This window comes from Eptesicus fuscus, chromosome 3, assembly GCF_027574615.1.
Source record: "Eptesicus fuscus isolate TK198812 chromosome 3, DD_ASM_mEF_20220401, whole genome shotgun sequence".
Lineage (NCBI taxonomy): Eukaryota > Metazoa > Chordata > Mammalia > Chiroptera > Vespertilionidae > Eptesicus > Eptesicus fuscus.
In genome coordinates, this window is record NC_072475.1 from 102,001,379 (window position 1) to 102,024,300 (window position 22,922).

General features: G+C 37.6%; 1 protein-coding gene across 5 annotated transcripts in view; it reads right to left on the reverse strand.

The window, feature by feature from the left end:
* Positions 1-9,766: 9,766 nt before the first annotated feature.
* Positions 9,767-22,922, reverse strand: part of SAMSN1 (SAM domain, SH3 domain and nuclear localization signals 1) — a 51,201-nt gene continuing 38,045 nt past the window's right edge. For 4 of the 5 annotated variants that reach the window (XM_054714074.1, XM_028126889.2, XM_054714071.1 and 1 more), the window contains 2 exons: positions 22,125-22,275; positions 9,767-10,620 (listed from right to left, as the gene is read on the reverse strand). In XM_054714074.1, coding sequence (XP_054570049.1) covers positions 10,418-10,620; positions 22,125-22,275 — 354 coding nt within the window. In that variant the 3' untranslated portion in view covers positions 9,767-10,417. Of the gene's footprint in view, positions 10,621-18,950; positions 19,083-22,124; positions 22,276-22,922 lie in introns of those variants that run through there. The other variant, XM_054714075.1, reaches the window with a different exon arrangement.

Genomic DNA, 22,922 nt, shown 5'->3' on the forward strand with positions numbered 1-22,922 from the left:
TTCGTTGCTACTTCAAAACTGTAATTTTGCTACTGTTATGAATCATAATGTAAATATCTGTGTTTCCGATGGTCTTAGGCTCTACAGCAACGGTTCTCAACCTGTGAGTCGAGACCCACGGGTTGAGAACCGCTAGCAGGGTGGCCTAAGACCATCGGAAAACACAGATATTTACATTATGATTCATAACAGTAGCAAAATTACAGTTTTGAAGTAGCAACGAAAATAATTTTATGGTTGGGGGTCACCACAACATGAGGAACTGTATTAAAGGGTCGCGGCATTAGAAAGGTTGAGAACCACTGCTCTAGAGACTTTAGAGGAGAATCCATTTATTTCCTCTCCTGGCTTCTGGTAGCTGCCAGTATTCCTTGGTTTACAGACATATCACCCCAATCACCAAAGCCAGCCAGCATCTTCAAATCTCTCTTTGCTCTGTCTTCACATTGCTTTCTCTTCTCTGCACAGGATCTCTCTCTCTACCTCTCTTGCAAGGACACTTGTGATTGCATCTAGGGCCCACCCAGATAATCCAGGATAATTTCCCTATCACGAGATCCTTAATTTAATTACATTTGAAAAGACCCCTTTCTCAAATAGGCAACATTTATTAAGTTCTACAGATTAGGATCTCCTGTCTTCGGGGGCAATTGTTCAGCCTGCTACATTTCCCTAGCTTTCTTTGGCACTATAACTAAGTAGTGTGATTAGATGATGTATACTAGTATACTTTCCTTGCTGCTCACTGACACAGGAATAAGGGTGTATAGTAAGTGTGTGTGGGAGAACTATAAACTAAATGACACGCTAAAGGAAATCCTTCCTAAAGAAGCAGGCTTTGGCAAGTAGGGCTCACAGAGGGAGTTCATAACTTCATGATAATAAATTAGAGTAATGTTAATTGTCTTCCCCAAAGCATGGCCATTAAGTAGTTTATTGCTCCTACCTTAATTTATTTTGGCATTTCTACCTTTTCAATGGTATTTTACTTTTTACCCAGTGGGGATATAAGCACCTCTCTGACATCCTTTCTGGTATATTTCACTTATAAGTATAACAACAGGAGAAAATAAATGAGCACAAAGGTCCTGATAAACTCTGCAGCAATCAAAGACAAAAGGCTTTAGAAATAACTCAGTAGGTGGAGCTTCACTTTGAAAATCAGTTCCTAAAATTGGAAAAGATAAATGTCTGTATCCCCTCGTTATGAACAGCTAAATTGTCAGTGACCTTGTAACTGACTAGGAAGGAATTTTCTACTTATTTTTTCCACTGTGTTAAGGTAAGACCATCTTCATCATGGTTTCATTCCTTCAACACATTTTTAGTCATCTCCTACTATGTGCCAGTTATTGTATACAAAAGCATTGCTTTCTTTCTCCCCGCCAATATCTTTTCATGTAATTTTTAAGTTCCTAAAAAATTTGCAAAATCCTATTCTTGATCATTTACAACTGAACCAAGGTCATAAAAGGACAGCTTTGTTGAATGTGAAAAAAAAGAGGAGAAAAAAAAACAAGAACACTAAGAAGTTGCATAAATGTTCTCTAGAACATTCCCTGTTTTGAGGGCTAATGTACTGTAGCAATTCATCAGTCATTCTAATAGTCTTTTAACTTCTGTCAGAAAGCCTACTAAATGCTAACATTTTAAATGTTTAATATTCTAAAACGTGCTTTCATTAATCATGCAAATGATCTGGGCATTCATATTACACAAAACCTTTTTTGAGATGAAGAGGCCCAAAGCTTTGTGTTTGAGAACCCCATGTTAGAGACTGATACTGTAGTTGAAATATAACTTAGAATTTAAAAAAATTTAGAAATAAGAAGTTGCTAGTAAAATCCCAGTATTTATGATCTACACATTTATAAAAAATACCAGAAAGATATTAATGTCAGATACTTCTGATTAGGTAGAAAGCAGCTAACATATGTACTTTATTCTATTTTATTACATAGTTGGTGGATGGATATTAATGCTGATATATGGTGTATTGTCTCAATAGAAATGACCCTGCATTATATAGCAGAGTGGACTATGGAGTTGTTAGCAAAAGGTAGAATATGTGTTTCTTGCAGTTAGGTTAGCCTGAACTACACCATAGAAACCTCCGTTTATATGCTATCACTCACCCCAGTTCCAGGAAATCTTAACTGCTTGGAAAAATGAGAAATATGTGGATGGGTCCCATGAAATGGATAAGGAATTGAAAGGGTAAAGGGCTTGTGTTTTGGTAGTTTTAGTGGCAGTGTTTTACCCTGACGCTATCTGATTACCAGTAGAGATGGAGCCTGGTAGTGAAATACATAGAAGTGACTTGAGACCGTGTAAATGTAGTTGTATTGGAGTCATAGAACAATGCTCATTGGACTCATGAATATGACCCAAGTAAGTGGAAGTCATGAATGATGGTCAAGTTCTCAACAGGAAACAGATAGCACAGGCAAATTAGGATACTCCAAGGAAGACTTATTATAAAGGGACTAATTACAAAGATGTGGGCAGGGCAGAGGGTAGGGGAACCATTAAGAGCCGTGCAGGTAGTGAGCGCCAACAGCCACAGAGCTGGCATTTAATTTAGGCCTGAAGAGGTGAGAGAAAGGAGCAATTATAAGAATTTGTAGGGAAGAGAATTGTGTTAAAAAGTCACCTTTAGAGGAGTAGTGACCTTTGGTTACAGGACACAGTCTGCACAAGGTGATTCCATAGACACACAAATGCCCTGACCTCACTCCCCTCTTTTCCTCCAGATGGGGCTTCCCATTCATTGACTCCAACAGGAACCTGAGGGCACAGATCAAGGACGATCGGCTCCCTGAGGCAATACCAGGACTTCATATGTGGAGAGTGAATCTGGAGGGTGTCAGAACCCAACATTTATAACCACCCTCTGAATGATTTATTTTAAAAACAATTTCTTATAATGTCTTTTATGTTTAGTTTTTTTTGACAATATATCCTGATGCTGTATTCATTATCTTAACATTTTTAGTAGAGATGTTTCTTCCCCAGTACATGTGCACGAACCACCTTAGCCTCTGAGTGATCAGATATTAAACACACACACACACACACACACACACACACACACACACACACACACACCAGCTAAATGCCATCCAGACAGTTCATTATTCTCCCTATATAGTTTTTTTTTCTTTTCAGTAAAACAGTGTGCTTTTAAATGTTTATAGTCTGTATTGCTAAAGGAACACTGAAGGAACACTATATTTCTCTAGTAAAATATTTAACTCTTATTTCCTGAGTCATGAATTCTAAGGTGCAATACAAATCCAATGGAAAATATATTTGATGTTATACAGAGATTATTTCCAGAGCATTTTTAATGATTGCTGCAAGAATGAATAGCTACAGAAAACCAACTTTCTGTTGTACCAGTTCAGGCAGTCCCCGGGTACAAGTATTTATGTATCTCCTTTTGTTGAGTTCTCTATTTTTCTATGAATATGCATATTGGGGGAAAAACTTCCATCTGCTCTCTTTTAGCTGATTCTATCACATTTCTGAGCTTCATATCATTATGTAGCTTCAGAAAAAGATGATCATTTACATTACATATGGATATAAAAGAGAGAAGGAGTTGATGAATTGCAAACAAGTATAATTTATGTGGACAAAGTGTGCCAGAAGTGCTTTTTCACCCCACTTTATTCTGCAAATAAAATGATTCCTGCCCATTCACTTGGCCTCATGCCCAAGAACTCAGAGGGGAAAACCATCCCATACGCATCAGGATTCCACCCCTTCCCTATGAAGAAATGGTGCTGTGCACTCAGGCCCACCAGGGACCCCAGAAGGTCAAAAGAAATCTCTGAATGGACTAATGTCATTTTTTAGATTATTCAATCATGGCTTCTTAATTTATAATATACATCACACAGATACTTGTTAATTCAAATGTGGGGGTTAGTACGATGAAGAAGAAAAGGGGAAGTAATGAAAAGCTCACATTTTCCTGTGGCCTCTCTCTGAACTTTGATTTCCCATGGAAGATCATTTGCCTAAATGCCCATAAGCTTTATAAATTTATAAATAACCACATTTAGGGTGTCTTCCTAAGGGTTCCTCTGTTGGCAATAGTGCTATCAACGATGACTCTATATTGTAAAGACTTGGGCCCAAGGTGGTGAGGTAGCAGTAAGAAACCCAAACCCTTTATTTATTCATTCATTAATATTGGCATTTATTTATTTATTCAATCATTCAGTCTTCAAAAACGATTACTATTATCTTGTGCAAAGGGTAAGGAATCAAAGCTAAATACAACATAGCTTCTTCCTCAACCATCAGAAGTAAACAAAGAAATACTCGGTCGTGACAAAATGATTCTCTCTCATTGCTGCTGGGCAGTGGTTATCCAGGTCCTCAGACAATTTGTGTCTGGAAAAGTGTAAATTACCGCAAGTCCCTGGCCTTGTGGTGGTAGCATGTGCGCTGCTTGCATTTTATGTTCAGATGTCAGTTTTTGTGCACATACTGCATGCATTGTGCTGAGTGCTTTGCACACATTATCTCATTTAATTAACACAGTGATATGAAATAATAGTAGTATAATTATTTACATTTTGTAGAGGGGAAAAATTAACCTCAGAGCACAAGTGACTTCCCCAAAGTCACACAGTCCTCAGACCAGGACCTCCATTCTTTGTGTGTAGGTCTAAATTAGGTGTGATCAGATGAGTAAAATAAAAAGTAGCAGAGAATGGGGCTTACTTCGATCTTATTTCTATAGTCCCCCCAAACTGGTCAAATTTACAAACTGTTCTTCTTCTGCCTATATTTAGTACCTATTCATTTTGCTCTCAACTTTTACATAATTTTAGCATAACTTCCCACTTTATGAAAGAGTACTTGAAGTCTGCATGCTGATTAGTTATACAATTTTCTTTGCCCATGTTAGGGGGATGGAAGTGCGTGCATGTGTAGGAGGATGGATTATCTAAAATTTCTTCATATTATTTTTCTCAGAACTTATGCTTGTAACGGAAGTTTCTCAACATAAAATGTCATCAATTTGGCCTCACTCAGGAAGTTGCAGGGTGCCTGACTGTAACCTCAATGAATTGGATGTTCTCTAAAATATGATAATCTTTAGCTGCCTATCATTTCCCCCCACCATTATCCCCCCTATACTCCCTTCCTCCCTTTTAAAGTTTTAAAAATTGTTTTATTTCTTAACCAATTCTCTGGGCAATTTAATGGATTTAAAAACTGCTGATAAAATACTTCAGGGTAAAGACATATTTGTGTTTATATTAGCAATAGAATAGGGGAGGGACTAGAATTTAAATGACCTGATTTTTGCCTTCATCCAAGAAGTATTATGAGGATTTTATTGATTTACCTGGAATAAAATTTCTCTAAACATGTTTACCACCACAACAAACCTCAATGTGTAAATATAGAATATCCCTGGGATCGGGATAATAATTGCATCCCAGAATGGTTTTACAGCCTTCCTATACTGAAAGACTGAATTGGTTTTGTGGAGAGGCTGTGAGGAAATTCTAATGCAGATTATCTCATCTGAAGGGCCTTTGTTGGCACAGTCGTGGCCAGCATATATGTTCCATGCCTAACTATTGTTGAGTGAGTAAACAAACAAGTAAGACTAAGACACTCACCAGGTTTTAACCTATAAACACCAAGTCAGCGTAAGCATCTCTAAACATTAAAGTCTCAACCCCCTGGCCACTTTCACATCCACTCTTAAAAGGCTCAGACTCATGCCTCTCTCTCAGCCAAAAGCAGTAGAAGGTCTAAGTCTCTCAAATATTTTACAACCTTGGCTGAACCAGTTGCTACAGTCCCACTCCTCATTATCCAGCCCAGCAGGGTCAAGAGAAAAACCTAAGGAAGGTGAAGCCAGAGCTGCAGGGAGCCAGCAGGCACAGTGAAGGCAGCAGCGCTCCTGGATGTGATACCCTTTTGCTGCACATGTGTCCTTGTCAGTGTTGTGTTCTGTGATGTGGCCATGTTTCCCCCAACTTGAGTCTCCACTCTCCTCCCTCCCTCCCTCTTTTCAGGAATCGGATCTCCTTCTGCTTCATCTCCTCAAGGCCTCTGCAGCATTTCTGCTCAAAAGCATTTGCCTGGGTCCTTGGTTGCGTACCAGATCTTCCTTTTAAAGAAACTGAGGTTGTGACTGAGTGTGTGTCACAGGAGATTTCCCCTATTTGATAATCAAGCAATTCTTTAGATGCTTTTCAACCTACAGTTCCCTGGCATCTTCATAAAGAAATTGTACTCTCTTGACCTCCCTGAGGCAGCTAAGTGAGTAAAGTTTAAAAATTATGGTCAGCCGAAACCGGTTTGGCTCGGGGGATAGAGCATCGGCCTGCGGACTGAAGGGTCCCGGGTTCGATTCCGGTCAGGGGCATGTACCTTGGTTGCGGGCACATCCCCAGTGGGGGGTGTGCAGGGGGCGGCTGATGGATGTTTCTCTCTCATCTATGTTTCTATCTCTCTCCCTTCCTCTCTGTAAAAAATCATAAAAATTTAAAAAAAAAAAATAAAAAAAAATAAAAATTATGGTCAGTGGCTGTGGTATGTCCAATGAGTCCCTAGAATAATCTATTTAGAGTAGTAGCCATTGCAGGAGTGGGATGATGATGAAGGCAGCGTGTTGGAAGTTTGACTTTGAAACACTATTTCCTGCTGTGGAGAGGGAAGTAGGCATGTGCTTCACTTCTGACATGGGCACTGCTAATGGGACTACATCTCATGGACCTGGAAAGTACATTAGAGAGGAACAGTGTAATGTTGTTCCCCAGCATTTGAAATACCACTTTGTGTTTCCTTACTTTTTTCCCTAGGTCTTATGATTTATTTATTTAAAAACCTTTTATGTCACCTTGGAAAGTATCTACCTATAGGTTGAGTAAATTGATTTAACTATAGTTAGGGAATGTGTTATATGGGAATCATTGTTATATACAAGGCACTACAGCAAATATTTTAAATGCTCACTCTGTACCCAGTATAATGCCAGGATTCAGGGATTAAGGAGGCTCTGCCACAATTAAGGTCACGGTCTCATGGAAGGGCAAGTGTTATAAATAGATAAAGTATAATATATAAGTGCTATAATCAACAGAGATACAGTTTGCTCTGGAAAAACAAAGAGAACACCAAAGGAAATCTTGGAAGGGCTTCACAGAGTAACTTCCGTGAGTCTTAAGATGGGAAACAGAGGGAGGCTTCTGGATGTAGAAAAAATAAATAATGTAAAAAACGTCACAAAGGGGATAGTAAATTGTCAGGGACAACAGGAGCACTGCACAGCTCTGCTGCTCTGAGTGGCTTTGAGTCCATGTATTCTTCTAAATTCTCTCATTTGACTACGCCAAGCACAGGACAGGTGACTTCTCAAGCCCTGCCCGCTGTACTAACGGTTGGGAACTTAGTCCAAGTTCCTCCTTTATCCTCTGCTCACTAGTAACAGGTGTTGAGTCTGAGCCCCTCTGCCTGGGACTGGACCTCCTGGGCACCGGGTCTTAGATGGAGAAGCCATGAGAGGTTGTGGGTATATAAGAATGAGTCTTTATTGCAGAAGCCAGAGGCACAGCCATCAGACAAAAACAGTCCTTATACAAAGTCCATACAGGCAGGCAGCTGGACACCGGCTGGTAAACACATATCTTTCCCATAAAAGCAGCACTAGTGTCTGTACTCACAGCTATTATCTGAGCAGTGGTATCACATTGTAGTGGTATCACAGCTCCCTGGCTCAGCAGCTTCTTCTGCTTAGCTGCTCTATCCTACCCAGCACACTGGCTGGTTAACATGGTAGCTGTATATGAACTCTCTATGAGCTCTTAGCCTTACATGGTAGCAGTACCAGCTCTCAGCTCCGTCTGAGCTCTCTAGCCTCTCCGCACATATAAGCGCTACATTCTCTGTGCCTACTGCCTCTGCTTTTCTGAGCCCTCTCTAGCCTCTACTCAGTTGTTCTCTCTCTCTCAGACTCCTAGTCAGTAACCTGTATACTACTCCAGAGACAAAGAAGGCTGTTTTCCAACAGTGAAATAAATCATACGGGTTACAGAAGGGCACAGCATACCCTGGGATCGCTGTGGCTTTGCAGCTGTTCATGGTATTTTGGCCTTGGGATCCCAAATAGACTCATACTCAGAGTGGCCTTGGCCATTCTGGAGTATTGACAGCAAGGCCTCTGTGCTCCTATTGGCCTTGACTATTCAGGGACCGTGGCGTGGTTCCCACATGAATTTAGGGAATTGCAAGTAGATTGTTATGGCTGGATAGTGTAAAGTGAGAGGCGTGGGAAGGAATATATGACTCATAGGTGTGGGTAAAAAATGGCTGGGGAGGGTCTTATGTATCCTGAAAGAAAGTTTAAATATTATACTAAAGATAATGAGAATTCACCAAACAATTTCAAGTTGGGAAGTACATGACTTGATTTGCATGTTGGAAGATCTTTCTAGAGGCTCTGTGAAGGACGGGTTAAGAAGGAGGGCACTTGTAAAACAGAGATCAGTTGGGAAACTCTTGCACTCTTTTACACATGAAATCCTGAGGTTACAAAGCAAAACTGCAACCATGGGAATGGATAGAAAGCCATAAATACAAAAGCATTTCTAGAGGTAGGATTCATAGGGCTTGATTACTTATTGAATCTGCATGAAGAGGATATATGTGAAATGAAGTGAGAAATTATTTTCTGCTTTGCATAACTGGCTGAATGTTGGTACTATTAAAGAGAGGTAGGTTGGGAGTAAGAAAGAAGAGACAAATCTGTAGACAAAAGCAAGGATTTGGGTATGTTGAGTCAAAGCTTCCTAGAGTACTATGAACTAAACTATGCCCCGCCACCCTTCCAATTTATCTGTGAGGCTCTAAGTCCCAATATATGGTACTTAGAGAATGGGGCCTTTGGGACATAATTGTTATGAAGGTGGGGCCCTCATGATGGGATTAGTGTCCTTATAGGAAGAAACACCAGAAAGCTTTCTATCTTTCTGCCATGTGAGAACACAGTAAGAAGGTAGCTCTTTGCAAGCCAGGAAGAGAGCTCTCATCAGAACTCAACCATGCTGGCCACTTGGTCTTGGACTTCTAACCTCTAGAACTGTGAGGAAATAAATTTCTATTGTTTAAGCCATCTAGTTTATAGTATTTTGTTATGGCAACTTAAGCTGACTAATACATAGAAGTATTCAGGAAGTTAGATAACACAGATCTGGGACTCAGGAGACAGACTGAGGTGAGGTAATTGATTTGGGAATTATATATACTAGAGGCCTGGTGCATGTGGGATCAGGCCAAAACCAGCTCTCTGACATCCCCTGAGGGGTCCTGAATTGCAAGGAGGTGCAGACCAGGCCAAGGGACGCCACTGGTGCACAATCAGGGCTGGGGAGGGATGTGGGAGATTGGACAGCAGGGGAGGGACCACGGGAGGGCTCCAGGGCATGTCTGGCCCATCTCATTCAGTCCTGATAAGCCGGACCCCAGCAGCAAGCTAACCTACTGAGAGTCTGCCCCATGGTGGTCAGTGCACATCATAGTGAGTGGTTGAACAGCCTTAGCATATCATTAGCATATTATGCTTTGATTGGTTGAATGGATGACCGGACACTTAGCATATTAGGCTTTTTTTATATAGGATATATATAGTGAGGACCGACTATAAAATCTTGTCTGGTAGGAGATATTTTGTCTGAATGCCTGATACGAAAATGCCTAATATGTAAGTAACACTAATCTGGAAAATACTAAATGCACATAGTTCATTTTATTTTTAAAATTAGGGCATTACAAAATTTAAAGTATTTACACTTAAACATGAAACATCTGTGAAATTATTACAATTCATTTTACTAAATCAGAATTGACAGTATATTATCTATACTTTTATACCATACAACAGTGAAGAAATCAACAAAAAATAATGAAAACACTGTGGATTAAATGTCTCCAATATTAACTTGTACTTTACAGTAGTTATAACAATGAGTGTAAATACTGCTTGGATAATTGGTTAAACAAACACAGGCTCCACTGCTATTTATTTGCTAATAGACACAAATTTAAAACTGACAGGTATGAAGAAAAAAGGGGATTTTTGCAGAATTTATCATTTTGCACTTACAAAATAAAACGTATGTCACACATACTAAAGACTTTTATTACACCCTTTCTAATACACTCATATGAAATACTAACATGTAGCACTTAAAATAATAAATAAACATATTATTTACAATAATTGGAAATGTTAGAGATATAAACTTTTACGTAAAATCATTCAGAATAAAACATCTTAACTTTAGATTGTTATCTGCAAATACTTCTCTTTCTTTCCTAGTTGACCTTTTAGCTCCAGAAGAGTTACATGGGATGCAGATGTGATATAGAGTTGAGAATGTGTTCAGTCACTTGTTTCTGCGATAGTCATCTTCTGTACCATGTCAGACAGATTTTCAGACTCCAGGTCTTCTTTGCTATTATCAGAATTTTCTGATGAGATAAAACAACCAGAGTCCCTTGGGCAGTCATCTAGCTGTGACTTATTTAAGGAGATGTCTGGGCTTACGGATAGGGGCACAGACTCATTTTCTTGCTCTTGAATAGCTGTAAATGGAAAAGAGGGCAGCAGTCACGCATATGTAAGAAAAGTTTTATTCATGTACTCATTCATCTTTGAGCTATTTTAACTCTTCCAACCTTGACTTCATTACAATGGAAACTTATGTAAGTAAATGATATGTTTGTTTATTATAAAAGAGGTTTTTACACTCAATTATTCAAACCACTGTTTCCTTAGAAGACAAAGTGAGCAAACCACTGTTGTTCACCTGCAATTTCATGGAATTCATGTGAACCGCTTGCATAAGCAAAGATCAATATGGACTCACATTTTACATTAATGTTGCCAAAGAAAGCAGATTGTATCCACAGTGTGACTGATGCCTTGTCCAAATACTCCTTAAAGTAACATTAGAAAAAGTCATTTGTAAAGTTTAAATATATAGTCCACATTAATAGTGATCTTTTTGAGCAATTTTGAATCATGATAATGCGGATTAATGAATAAAAGATCACTATGGACAACAAAGTGGGACTTCAGTAACTTAGAATTTAACTCATAAAATGTACAGTATTCAAAAATAGTCATGGGAATGTAAAACACTGCATAGAAAATATAGTCAATGATATGATAACTATGTATGCTGCAAGATGGGTACTGGAAATATCAGGGGGACACTTTGTATAGTACATGATTGTCTAACCACTATGATGTACACCTGAAACTTGTACAAAATAATATTGAATGTAAACTATAATTAAAAAAAGAATATACTAATAAAATAACAGAGTATTCAGGATTTTCCTATGTGTGTATTCATAAAAAAATAGACATAAAAATCAGGTTGCTTTTAGGTAGTAAGCGACTACCATTGAGTCTGCTTTATTTAGTTTGTCTTCTATATCTTTGTAGTTCTGAATAACAATTGTTTATGTTCATATTGGTAATGTGTTATCAAATCTGTATTCTAGATTCAACTGGAATTATATGTTAGGAAAAAAATGAATATTAAAGATGAAACAAAAGATTTTTTGTAAAGAACCTAAATGGCCCTATAAAGATTTACTTTTTCTCAAGAATTCTTCAGCATTAGCAGTCTTTCTGCTACTTTCCCTTTCTTGACACCAGTGAATGGGTATTTCTGTGCATTATTACAGTGAGTTCCTCACAGAGGCGATACTCTTAGCCCACAGCATGTTCTGTTCTTCCCGCTTCTAACCTCAGGGCTCCCCCATTGTGGACATTTGAATAGCCCAAACTGGAAGAACCAAACATACTTTTCAAGACCTCTGCCTTCAGATGCTACATAATTCATCCCATTCTTGCCAGAAGAACGTATAAATCCCATCTTCAAAATCTTTGGGAGAAGGATATTGTGTAATTTTCCTCAATAGAACAGTATAATGCTAAGTAATTTATCTTTAAGAAATTCACCCTTTATTCTAGTCTACACATCTGCTTTATAAATGCATTTTTTAGGCTATAGATAACTTGCTGACATTAGTTTATGGTTCACTGTGTATCCACTTGTTATCAACACCCATTATGAGAGAGAATTGAGCCCTGGTGCCCTAAGGCAGCCTTATATGTAATGGGTAAACTTCTCTTCAGTGTATCTAGAATGGTACTAGTTATGTCCAATCCATGGAGGAATTGAAAATTCACTTAAATTATTTTCAGTATTCTGTAGTTTAGATGAGGAACACAGATTGATAAAGGCTGAAAAAATAATAAGAAAAATCATTTAACTCTACTCATCTTCAAAATGAATCATAACAGTCCTTTTAAATTTTCCCTCCAAGGTTTTATTTGCAACAATGAAACCACATTTATGTCATTTTCTGAATTTTCTCCATGTTTGCCACAACTTTAATTCTAGATTCAATTATCAGATATTTAAATCTAGTGATGTTATAGCTAGTTCTAGGTATAAGGAGCTTTAATTTCAATATGCACCTATTGTAAGTATTTTAAAATTTTAGCTACCATGAAGTATTTTTTCTTTATTAGTCTTAACAACCTTTAAGTTTGGGGAAATCTACTTAGTCTCTATGAGACTGTTTCACTTTTGTTTCCAAGCCCCCTTTTTTGTGAACAAGCAGATCTGAAAGTGGGACCTCGTTTTCTGAGGAAGAGATGTCTCCCTGCCTCTGCTTGTCTATCTTACTGCCACTGAAGTGGATGCGTCAGGTCCGAGTTCCACAATCCGAGTGTCTCTGGAAAGACCAGAGGAGCGAGGCCTGGTGTGAGCTTTCTGCCACATCAGCAATGATCACCATATTAGAATGTGATCCTCTAAGAATGGTTGTGGGGCTGTTTCTCCAGATTATATTTGAGCCTATCACTTCATCGCAAAATTGAAATTACTGAGTTACTTCCTTTCAGACTGACATCTACACAGGACTTGACACAATAAAAACTGCTCTCAATGCCATGTTTTATTTAGGTTGATTACTAACTGTGGGATTCTCTTAAAGATATAAAACTTAGGCTTAAAGTACTATGATTTCCAAAATTAGCTATTTTCCTTTAAAAATAAATACTTAGCTTGTTATTTTACCCTCAGAAAATTTTATTTATCATCTGTAAGGGTAACAAGCAAAATAAGTGAAATTCTGACTTTAACAGAGGATATATTTTTAATATTAGTAATAAAATGTATTTTTTATATTCCCATATAAGAAACAGTGTACACAAGGAGGTATGGATCAGACTGTCAGACCTCAGAGGGAGGGTAGGGGAAGGTGGGGGTAAAGGGAAGAGATCAACCAAAGGACTTGTGTGCATGCATATGAGCCTAACCAGCGGTTGGGGACAACAGGGGGGTGGGGGCATGCGTGGGGAGGGGTGCGGGATGGGAATGGGGGGATGAGGACAAATATGTGATACCTTAATCAATAAAGAAATTAAAAAAAAAAAGAAACAGTGTATCACGTTCTCTAAATTCTAGGAATTGGTTTATTTTAAATACAGATTATTTATTTAGATAATCTTTTATCTGCAATTTTTATAGAAAAAGGAAATAGTTTCTCAGTATGGAAGTCATGCAGCACAGTAATTTACAGAACAGCAGTAATTTGCTAAATGATTTCCTAGTGAAATGAAAACATGACTATGCTTCCTCAAATGCTTCCCACCAGGCCTGCAATAATTTCAGGCAGGTGGTCAGCTGGGGCCCCTCATCTATAACTATAAAGGAAAAGGCAGGCCATTATACTACATTATGGAAATCAGAACTACATAGCATTACATTTTTGTATTGTGAGGGTCAGGATTTCCTCTTTGGTTTTTCTTTTACTTTCTTTCTTTCCTTTTTTTTTTTTTTCCCCATCCTGAACTTAATGACTTTGGGATTGGCACAAACCTAGCACTTGAGCGTGGGTGGTTTTCCCAGCAGAGGGGATGAATTCACAGTACTGCACCCACATTTTCTTTCTAAGTCATTTAGCCCCTCCATGTGACCATGAAACAGTGTAAAGCTAACTGACCTACCTAGAAATTGAAACTATAACCTTCAACAGTTTTGTCCTATGGTCCAATCATCTGAGCTAACCAGGCAAGTAACATTGGAATAAGAAACAGTTTGCTTCCAAAATTACACACTTGCCCTAGGATGTCTGATTGCATCTGTTTTACACCAAAATGTTTGTGATATGTTAAGTTTAAAACTCGGTATTTCTAATTTATGTATTCTGTTATAAACATTATGTAAACACATAGACATATGCATATAATTCACAAATGAAAGCATTGAAGTTTTAGATAGATTTCCTCTATCCTCCTCAGATGATCTACAATGTTTTATATTCTATCTATAATAATAAAAGCGTAATATGCTAATTAGAGCTGATGACCTTCCAGATGAAGCCGGGGCTGCGAGGGAAGCCCGGTCCCGGGTGCCGGGTGCCAGAGGGAAGCCGGTGCTGGCAGCCGGAGGAAGGAAGGCCTACTCTTTCATGAATTTCGTGCATCGGCCTCTAGTTTTAATAAAAATTAAAATGGTACAAAAAAAGGTACATTTTTACAATAAAGCCCCTGAATGGTTTTCAAATATTCTAAAGGTTATACATTTTCAAATATGAGTATATTGGAGATTATTAAGTAATTTGAAAAAGATGTCCTTTTTGCTTTCAGCTAACAGCAGGTATAATATGAAGTCAGAGAAGTATCCCCAAACTGTTCTGTACTCTATGTAATATAAAGGAAAACATAATTATAAGAAAAAATATTTAGATAACATTTTGTCATGAGGTACTAATTTGAATATTAAAATATTTTATCCTCATCAATATTTTAAGATAGTCATCAATGGCAATACAAAGTGGCATGGTGATTAAAACAAATGACAGCTAATACAATTATTCATGAAATAATTATATCGGAGTTGTGACATTTAATTAATTAAGTATAGGCATCTCAATTATACTAGAAGTGAAGAAAGCTTGAAGGAAATCAAACTTGGTCCTAATTATGGTAAAAAGTTCTCAAACCTTAAGGAAAGAAATCTGTCCAATATTCACATGGAGAAAGTTGAGGATTCACTAAAAATGTAGTTTTTGTTTGACTTTCCAGGTTTCTTATCCAAATATTCTAGATACTGACTTTATTTTGTTGTTTGCCTTAGGTCTGAAGCCTCTAGTTCTTTGGGGCAAGTACTATGAAATAACGTAATCTAGAGAACATAGGAAGATGCCTGGCCAACAAAAGTACCCAGTAAACATTTTTTTTTAAGAAAAATAATGTGATTTTTTTGATTAATTAAAAGAAATATGAACTAAAGAAAATCAAATAAGGAATTTTGTTGAACTCAGCTCTGAATTCTCTCTCCTGGTGCCATCTCTACAGAGGAAAAAACAGGGATATGCATCTTAGGGTGGCTCTAAACCTCAGCCTCATGTTGGAGTCACACTTGAGTCATTCACACCAAAACTCAGTCATTCTCCAGGTAACTATAGCTGTGTTTATCTGTCCAGAGGTGGTGGTGTCCAGGGAGGAATATTCAGTAGACAATATGGCACAAGTCTTGGTAATTTCAGTTTCATCTTAAGCACATCCTTAAATCACTTAAACACTTTAATTTTTTAACTATAATGAATATCTGGTATTCATTTCATTTGAATATTAATATGCCCTTTGAAAAATCAAGAACAAATGTAAAACAGGAATCACTTTATGGAAAACCAACCAGTTTCTGTTGTTTTCCTGAAGCTATGAGAGAATATGGAGCTGAACTGACTCTCCCTTTGTTTGTTTATTTTTTAGCCCAGCATCATGGTTTACCCTCTAATGACATGTGTGGAGAAAAGGAAATATTTGCACTCACACCCACAGCAGCCTCCACTTGCACTGGGCTGACTGCTTCAGTAAGAACCTAGAGGCACACTCACTCAAGATCACAATCACTGGGCACCAACTCAGGAAGCTGCACCACTCGGCTGTCACACTGCCCAGCCAGGCACACCTATATTGGACTGATTATTTTGATAATGACCAAGTAATTTTAAAAACTATCATTTTATATTGCTTAATTATGGACCTTGGGAAATCAAGTTTATATTTCTTATTGGTTAAATTAATCCTATGTACTTGATATGGTAAAAATTAACCTAATTTCTTTGTTTTAAAAATTATTATTATTTCACACAAACATGAATGTCCTCCATATTTCTGATCCAGAAACCACTTTTATAATTTAATATGCTTTGAACATCTTTTTATGTCAGTATGCATTTCATTCTCTTAGCATCTTCATACTGCTTTATTGTTTGTATATATCTTAATTTATTTAAAAGAATTAATGATGGAAGTTTATTTTAGTTTTAGTTTTTAACTAAAACTACTAATAGTTTAACTAGTATTTTATGTATTTGTATGTTGAAGTTAAATTAATCAAACAAACTCCTAGAACTGAATTCCTGGGTATAAAATAAAAGTATGAACATTTTAAACTTTGATAGGTTTTACATTATTGCCCTCTAGAAAGTACTCATTTACATTTTATCATGGATACATGCAAACATGGTTAACACATGCATAAAACAAATCTTGACAATGCATACCAACTCTTGCCTGCCTGTTACAAAAACTTTTATGTATACAGTGGGGTTGTAGGGGACTTTAAGTACTATAACCAAAAAAAGTCTTGCTTACTATTTGAAAATCTCTTTACTCCTGCACTCAACATTTATTAATTCTACAGGCATTGTTAACAATCCTCTTAATGCAAGCACAGAACTGGGGACATTGGGGAGGCAAATAGGGGATTTAGTCTTGTTTGGCCAGGGTAATCATCACAAAGCCATGCCTAGTACACAATCACAGTGCAATCTAACAAGAACAGGAGTGCCCTGTTCTGTTGTTTTCCTGAAGCTATGAGAGAATATAGGCAGTACAAGTTTCCTAGGTGACTAACATGAAATTCTATGAACTCCCTTCTCTCGGAATTGTTCTCTGTTAGAAGAGTAAAAATGTTTATATTTCATTTGACTAATTTATGTGCGTTTTTGTATTACATAAAACATGGCATCTATTATAAATTATAAATTAAATCTTAGGAATAACTCCCCCCCACCAAATCTGAAGAAATTAAATTGCCAAAATTGATATACTAGTAAGGCCAAATAGCTATGACTAGAAACAAATATGAAAGGCATATTTATAAACACAGAATAGGAAAATGCCTACATGCCTCCTCTACTCTGTATATGTGGTTAGCATATCTTTTTTTTTTTTAAGTTGTATGTATGTTTCTTGAATCTAGATTGAAATCATATGGCAAGAGGGTTGGAAGCACCAGGTACATATGTCAGGGGCTAGAGCACCAGCCTGCCCTGGCACGCTATCAGGCCAACTGCTGGACTGCTCCTTGGCATAGATACAAGTCTCCCCTGCTGGCAGCTCATGTTCCAGGCTCCTGGCTGGGCCTTGCCATTTGCCCTGCATCATTTTGGGCAGGTAGGCAGACAGGAAGGCACAACTGGGGATAGTTGAGCAATGAGGGCTGCTGTGACCACAGCTGGTGCCACAGCCTGTCACACAATTCACCTTTCCCCCTTCCTCCTCACTCAGCACTACAAGTAAAGGTTGCAAGTACCTACCATCTATACAGGTTCTGGTACAGTTTGTTCATTCAGTTACTAAGTTGTTGCTGTTTTTTTATTTTAAAATTTAATTATCCCTGTGCTAAAGGGAAGACAAGATATTTCCATCACCAATTTCCCCCCAGGACAAGAGTACACATTCTCATAGACACACTTTTAAGACACATCAAAGTGTTCCTAAATGTGGGAAAAGAATAAGTTCAGAATAAAGAGAAAATATTTACTACTAATAGCAATTAACTTATTCTAAAGAGACATTTCTCAGCAAGGCAACGGGGTCTTGAAGGTTGTGCTTAGGGAACAATGAACACACAAACACTCACACATATATATTCTCTACTCTTGTTTTACTGGCTGGGAATGTTTATTCTAAGTGACCAGACCATTTTAAAATTCAGGTGATAACTAGGGAAACCCTCACGTGCACTAAATAAACAGATCCTGCTTTTTTGCTTCTTTATGAGCTGCCTCACCCTGATTTTTCTTCTCCTTCTAACCTGGTCTGGATTCTCAGCTGAGAGCCAGTGACCTGATCTCAGTTCTAATGCAGCACAGGAGTGAGATCAGAACATCCCTGTGCCAGTCTTGCCGGGACTGCAGAACCCCAAAGTGTTCTCCTCCAGAGGTACTCCTGTGATCTTGCCAGCCCTTCCGTCAGCTTGATGGAGAAGAGAAGCATCTTTACCTCCTGCCAAGCAATAATCTACAAAGTTTAATTTTGTTTACATCTTCAAAGTCAAAGAGGGTAAAATGACGGGAACAAAAACAAAAACAGAAAACTAAGACTTAAAGCAAGCACTTTTCCTTTTCTCTTTTGGCCTAAAGAGAAAAGGAAAAGTGCTTGCTTTAAGTCTTAGTTTTCTGTTTTTGTTCCCGTCCCAGTCCCCATTATCTTGGTTTCTCTAGACAGGTTAAAGGCTCACATGGGACTGTGGTCTTTCTACATTATCTCAAAGTTTTTATTCTTGTCCTCAAAACAGGTGCCCACTCTGCTCAGTTTTTATATTGAGTGGTTAGCAAAGTAAAACATTCCAATTCCCAACCTAAGAAAGATTGAAGCTCTAAACTAGAAATTTATTGACTTTCCCAAACTGACATTATTCAATGATCAGAATAAAATACATACATAAAATCCTGGCCAATTTGCATACCCCATTCTTCCACACACATACAAAAAGCTAACTATTTTTAACCTGTGACATGTATTTGTCTTAGTTTTATTATAACCATATATTCAAGGCCTTTATCACTGAAGGTACATGAAGGTTGTGCATTTAATCTTTAGCATGGTTGTCGGAGATATGATTCAAAGTAGAGAATAGATAAAAATAAGCATGTAGCAGCATGGTGCCGAATCATCAGAACTCAACATCTTATCAACAAATGGAAGTCATTCTTCTTTATTTCTTGAGCAAAGAAGTTTCATGTAAGATAAATAGCTTTCAGTCAGTATAGCCTAACATGCAATATGCATCTTTTTGACATGTATATTTTAATAGTACTTTTGACCGTAAGATTAAAATAAGAAAAATCCCTGTGCTGTCTGTTTACAACAAACACTACTATAGTTGAATCTGCATTTTTTTTCATTTTTCATCTCCCAGAATTGGGCTCAGTGTATGTATGTTTGTACATTACTAGCTATTATTAAATAATCAATTTCTAGTGACCTTCAAGTACCATTTTCTGAAGTTTCACAAGGGAAATAATTTGGAGGAGTTGTACTTTTTTATAGCAAACATTGCATTTCACATCATGCTTTGGAGATATTGTGCTTTGTTTTCAGAGATCAGGGTATAGCAGTATGTGTTCCTAATATATGGACTTAGTAGATGGGTTCTAGATACATGACCTTGAGAAAGACACCTGCTCTAGTTTTACTTTCTTCATATTACAAAGGAAGAATTTGGGTTAGATAAATCATTATATATTTTTTGTTGTTAACAGAGAAAGTAAATGGGTGATAAGGGAGTTGGATTGAAAAGTTGGAAGTGGACATTGTAAGTGGCCCAAGCCTTTGATGCTGGGCTGATCTCCCCTCTGTGGGTCCTTGCTGAAAACTGCTTCCCAGCTGAAAGCCTGCTTATTGGGGCTCTGAGGCCCCTTCTATTCACAAATCCTGTTGCAGTGCAACCACAACAGCTCCCACCTTTCCGGGAGTCAGGCTGTTATAAGGTTTCCATTCTCATTTAAATACTAGCTTCCACTTTTTGAGATAGAAAACTGAACTTAAGCTGCTGAGGAAATTGGAGAGTAGTAGTAATTTTAAGTTTTTAAATATTCATTGTTGTTTTCATATCTATCAATTTGCCTGTGTGGAAGAAAAAATGTGGGTTTTTATAGCATACTGCCTTTGATTGAAACCCCAGCTCTGCTACTTATCTAGCTGTCTGGCCTTTTTGAAGTTCATCTCTGAAATATTTTCTTATCTGCAAAATTGGCAAAACACCTACATGGATGGCATTGTGGAAGAAAAGCAATTTTGTGCAAGTGTTCAAAAAATACTCTCTTCTCCTTCCCTCTACTTCAATGTCAAATTAGTTTGAAGAGTATTGACAATGATACTGAACATTATCAATTACAAAAAATCTCCAAAATCTATTTCTTAGCCTAACATTGCTTACAGAAGAGACATATTTTAAAATGACAAGATATGACAAAAAATTGCCTCATGTACATGAAAGATACTGCTACATCCATTTAAGCTGATCAGTTCTGTTTGGGCTTGGACTGTTGAGTACGCTGGCTATGTAAGTTTGATCTTTGTCTGCCTCTGTGACCCTATCCCCTCTCTTTGCATCTCCTAGCTTCCACAACTTCAAAGAATGCACATAAACACATAGGCCTAAGGGTGAAATCAATTCTTCAGGTTTCAAATTAGTCATACATATGAAAGCTTTTTGGAAAGGATAAAGATCTATGCAAACTCAAGACAGCAAGTAAAAAAAAAAAAAATTAAAGACACGATTTCTTAAAAAATGAATTCCTTCTAGATAACAGGCCAGTATATATAAATATGTGCTGTGCAAATATGCCCATTTGGGGAGATATAAGAGAGAGGATAAAGGGAAGCCACGAAGGGACAGCCAGGAGGCCTGGGTCCTACGTGCACGTTTCCTCCTTCCTCTGGGCTGTCCTTTGCAGTGTTAGAAAGTACAGCACAGCGTCACAAGCGCTGGTCCTCGTTTCCAGTTTGTTAGGTATGTGAGCTCGGACAGGTTACTTATCTTCTCAATTTCTCATTATAAAATGGGGGTAGTATTATCTAGCTCACAGAGTGATGGAGAGCATTGAAGAAGGCAATAAATGTGAAGAACCTGGCTCAAAATTGTACTCAGAACATGTTAAAAAAAGTAATTAATGCTTATTATTATTATTACTTTTGCAAGAGAAGATTGGATTAGATGAGCTAAGTTATTTTTCATCTTTAAAATTAGATACTTCTTTCCTTTTTTCTAACAAAATATCCCTTGCAGAGCTTGGCATGTTCTGAACTCAGGGTTCTGGGAGCCTGACAAGATTTAGTAAGAAGAGTGTTCAGACTGAGTAATTGTAAAAGCAAAAGCTAACCTATCTCTACAAACCCAGTTGGTATAGCCAGTATTCTGCCACAAGTAAATCTGCATATATTCCTCCACCTTCAGTTTATACTCACAAACACCCAGGGCCATCTCAGATAATAACATTGAGTGCTGAATATTTTTGTAAGCTATTTTAACATGTTGAAAGAACAGTATAAACACTTACAAGATGCACCTATATGGTAATAAAATAAATCTTCTTGTGTGTCATGAAGGTTTGTTAGCTTGGAGCCAAGCTCTGTGCTGTTCTACAGGAGCCGCATGTGACATTTCTCACTAATGGCTCATGCTGCCACTAAATGTTTGCCTCTACACTGAGTGGCCAGATTATTATGATCTCTGAATGCATAATAATCTGGCCACTTAGAGGTCCGCTGCATGAATTCGGGCATCAGTGGTGTCCGGCCGGCCTGGCCAGCGGGAGGGGACATGGGCGGTTGGCCGGCCTGCCTGCTGGTCAAACTCCTGGTCGAGGGGACAATTTGCAAATTAGCCTTTTATTATATAGGATATATATTGAGTGGACAGATTATTATGCATTCAGAGATCAAAATAATCTGGCCACTAGTGTATCTGCTCCAGTCTTTGGGAATGCAGACATGCACTTGCATGTAAATTAATAACTCTGCAGACTCTAAATGAAGGACACAGAAAAGACCTTTCATTTTCTGAGTTCAAAAGGAAAAAAAAAGACCTCTTTCTAATTATATGTTTGATAAGAGTTGTTGTTTACAAATGTATAAGAATATACTTGAATGCTTGATATGATTCTCAGCAAATTAAATTGGGACTTTGTTTTTAATGATTTTACTATTTACATTAAACTGTGGTTATCAGCCAGGGAGAAAAATAGGTGTGCAAACTTACTTTCTTCATCAAGGAGATTTTCAGCAGCTGATAGTAACCTCTTCCTGTCTTCTGGGTTTTTAATGTTTAATTCAATGAGATGATTCTCTTTTATATCCTTTAAATCTTCTAGGGTCTCATAACCATTGAGCAAAAGTGTTGATGAGTATTCCTGTGTGGGAGAAAAAATTATGTATAATCTGAGCTAGTTGGATTCAAATACTTTTAGTTCTCTGTAGATTTATAGAAAGTGTAGAAATGCTTATGGAAGCCAAAGGTGCCAATAAAACTTTTGCTTAACTTTATTTTACTTGTACTAGTTTTCACATATAAACTCTAGGGCATTTAAAAGAGTAGGAGGTATAATTCTGACCTTCTGGAAGGACAAACAGAGAAGAAATAATTACCTTAAGCATACAATGCTAAAGAATAGATCAATTAAATAGCTGGATCATTCATCCTATTTGGCACTTTTTCACTTTTCAAATTGCTAAATTGATAAAACTAGAGTGCCTTAAGTTTATAAACAAAGTGCTTTTAATAGAGTATATTATAGTAATATTTTTGAATCTACATCTCTTATTTGCTTGATTGCAAAAACAGCTACCCTCATTAATTTCTTGGGGTAGGGTAAAAAAAAATTTGAAACAGATGCAATTTAAATGTTACTTAGGCCCTAGCCTGTTTGCTCAATGGATAGAGTGTCAGCCTGCCAACTGAAGGGTCCCAGGTTCTGTTCTGGTGGGTGTGGGAGGGAGGCCCAAGTTTCAGGCTTGATTTCCAGTGGAGGGCCTGCAGGAAGCAGCTGATCAATGATTC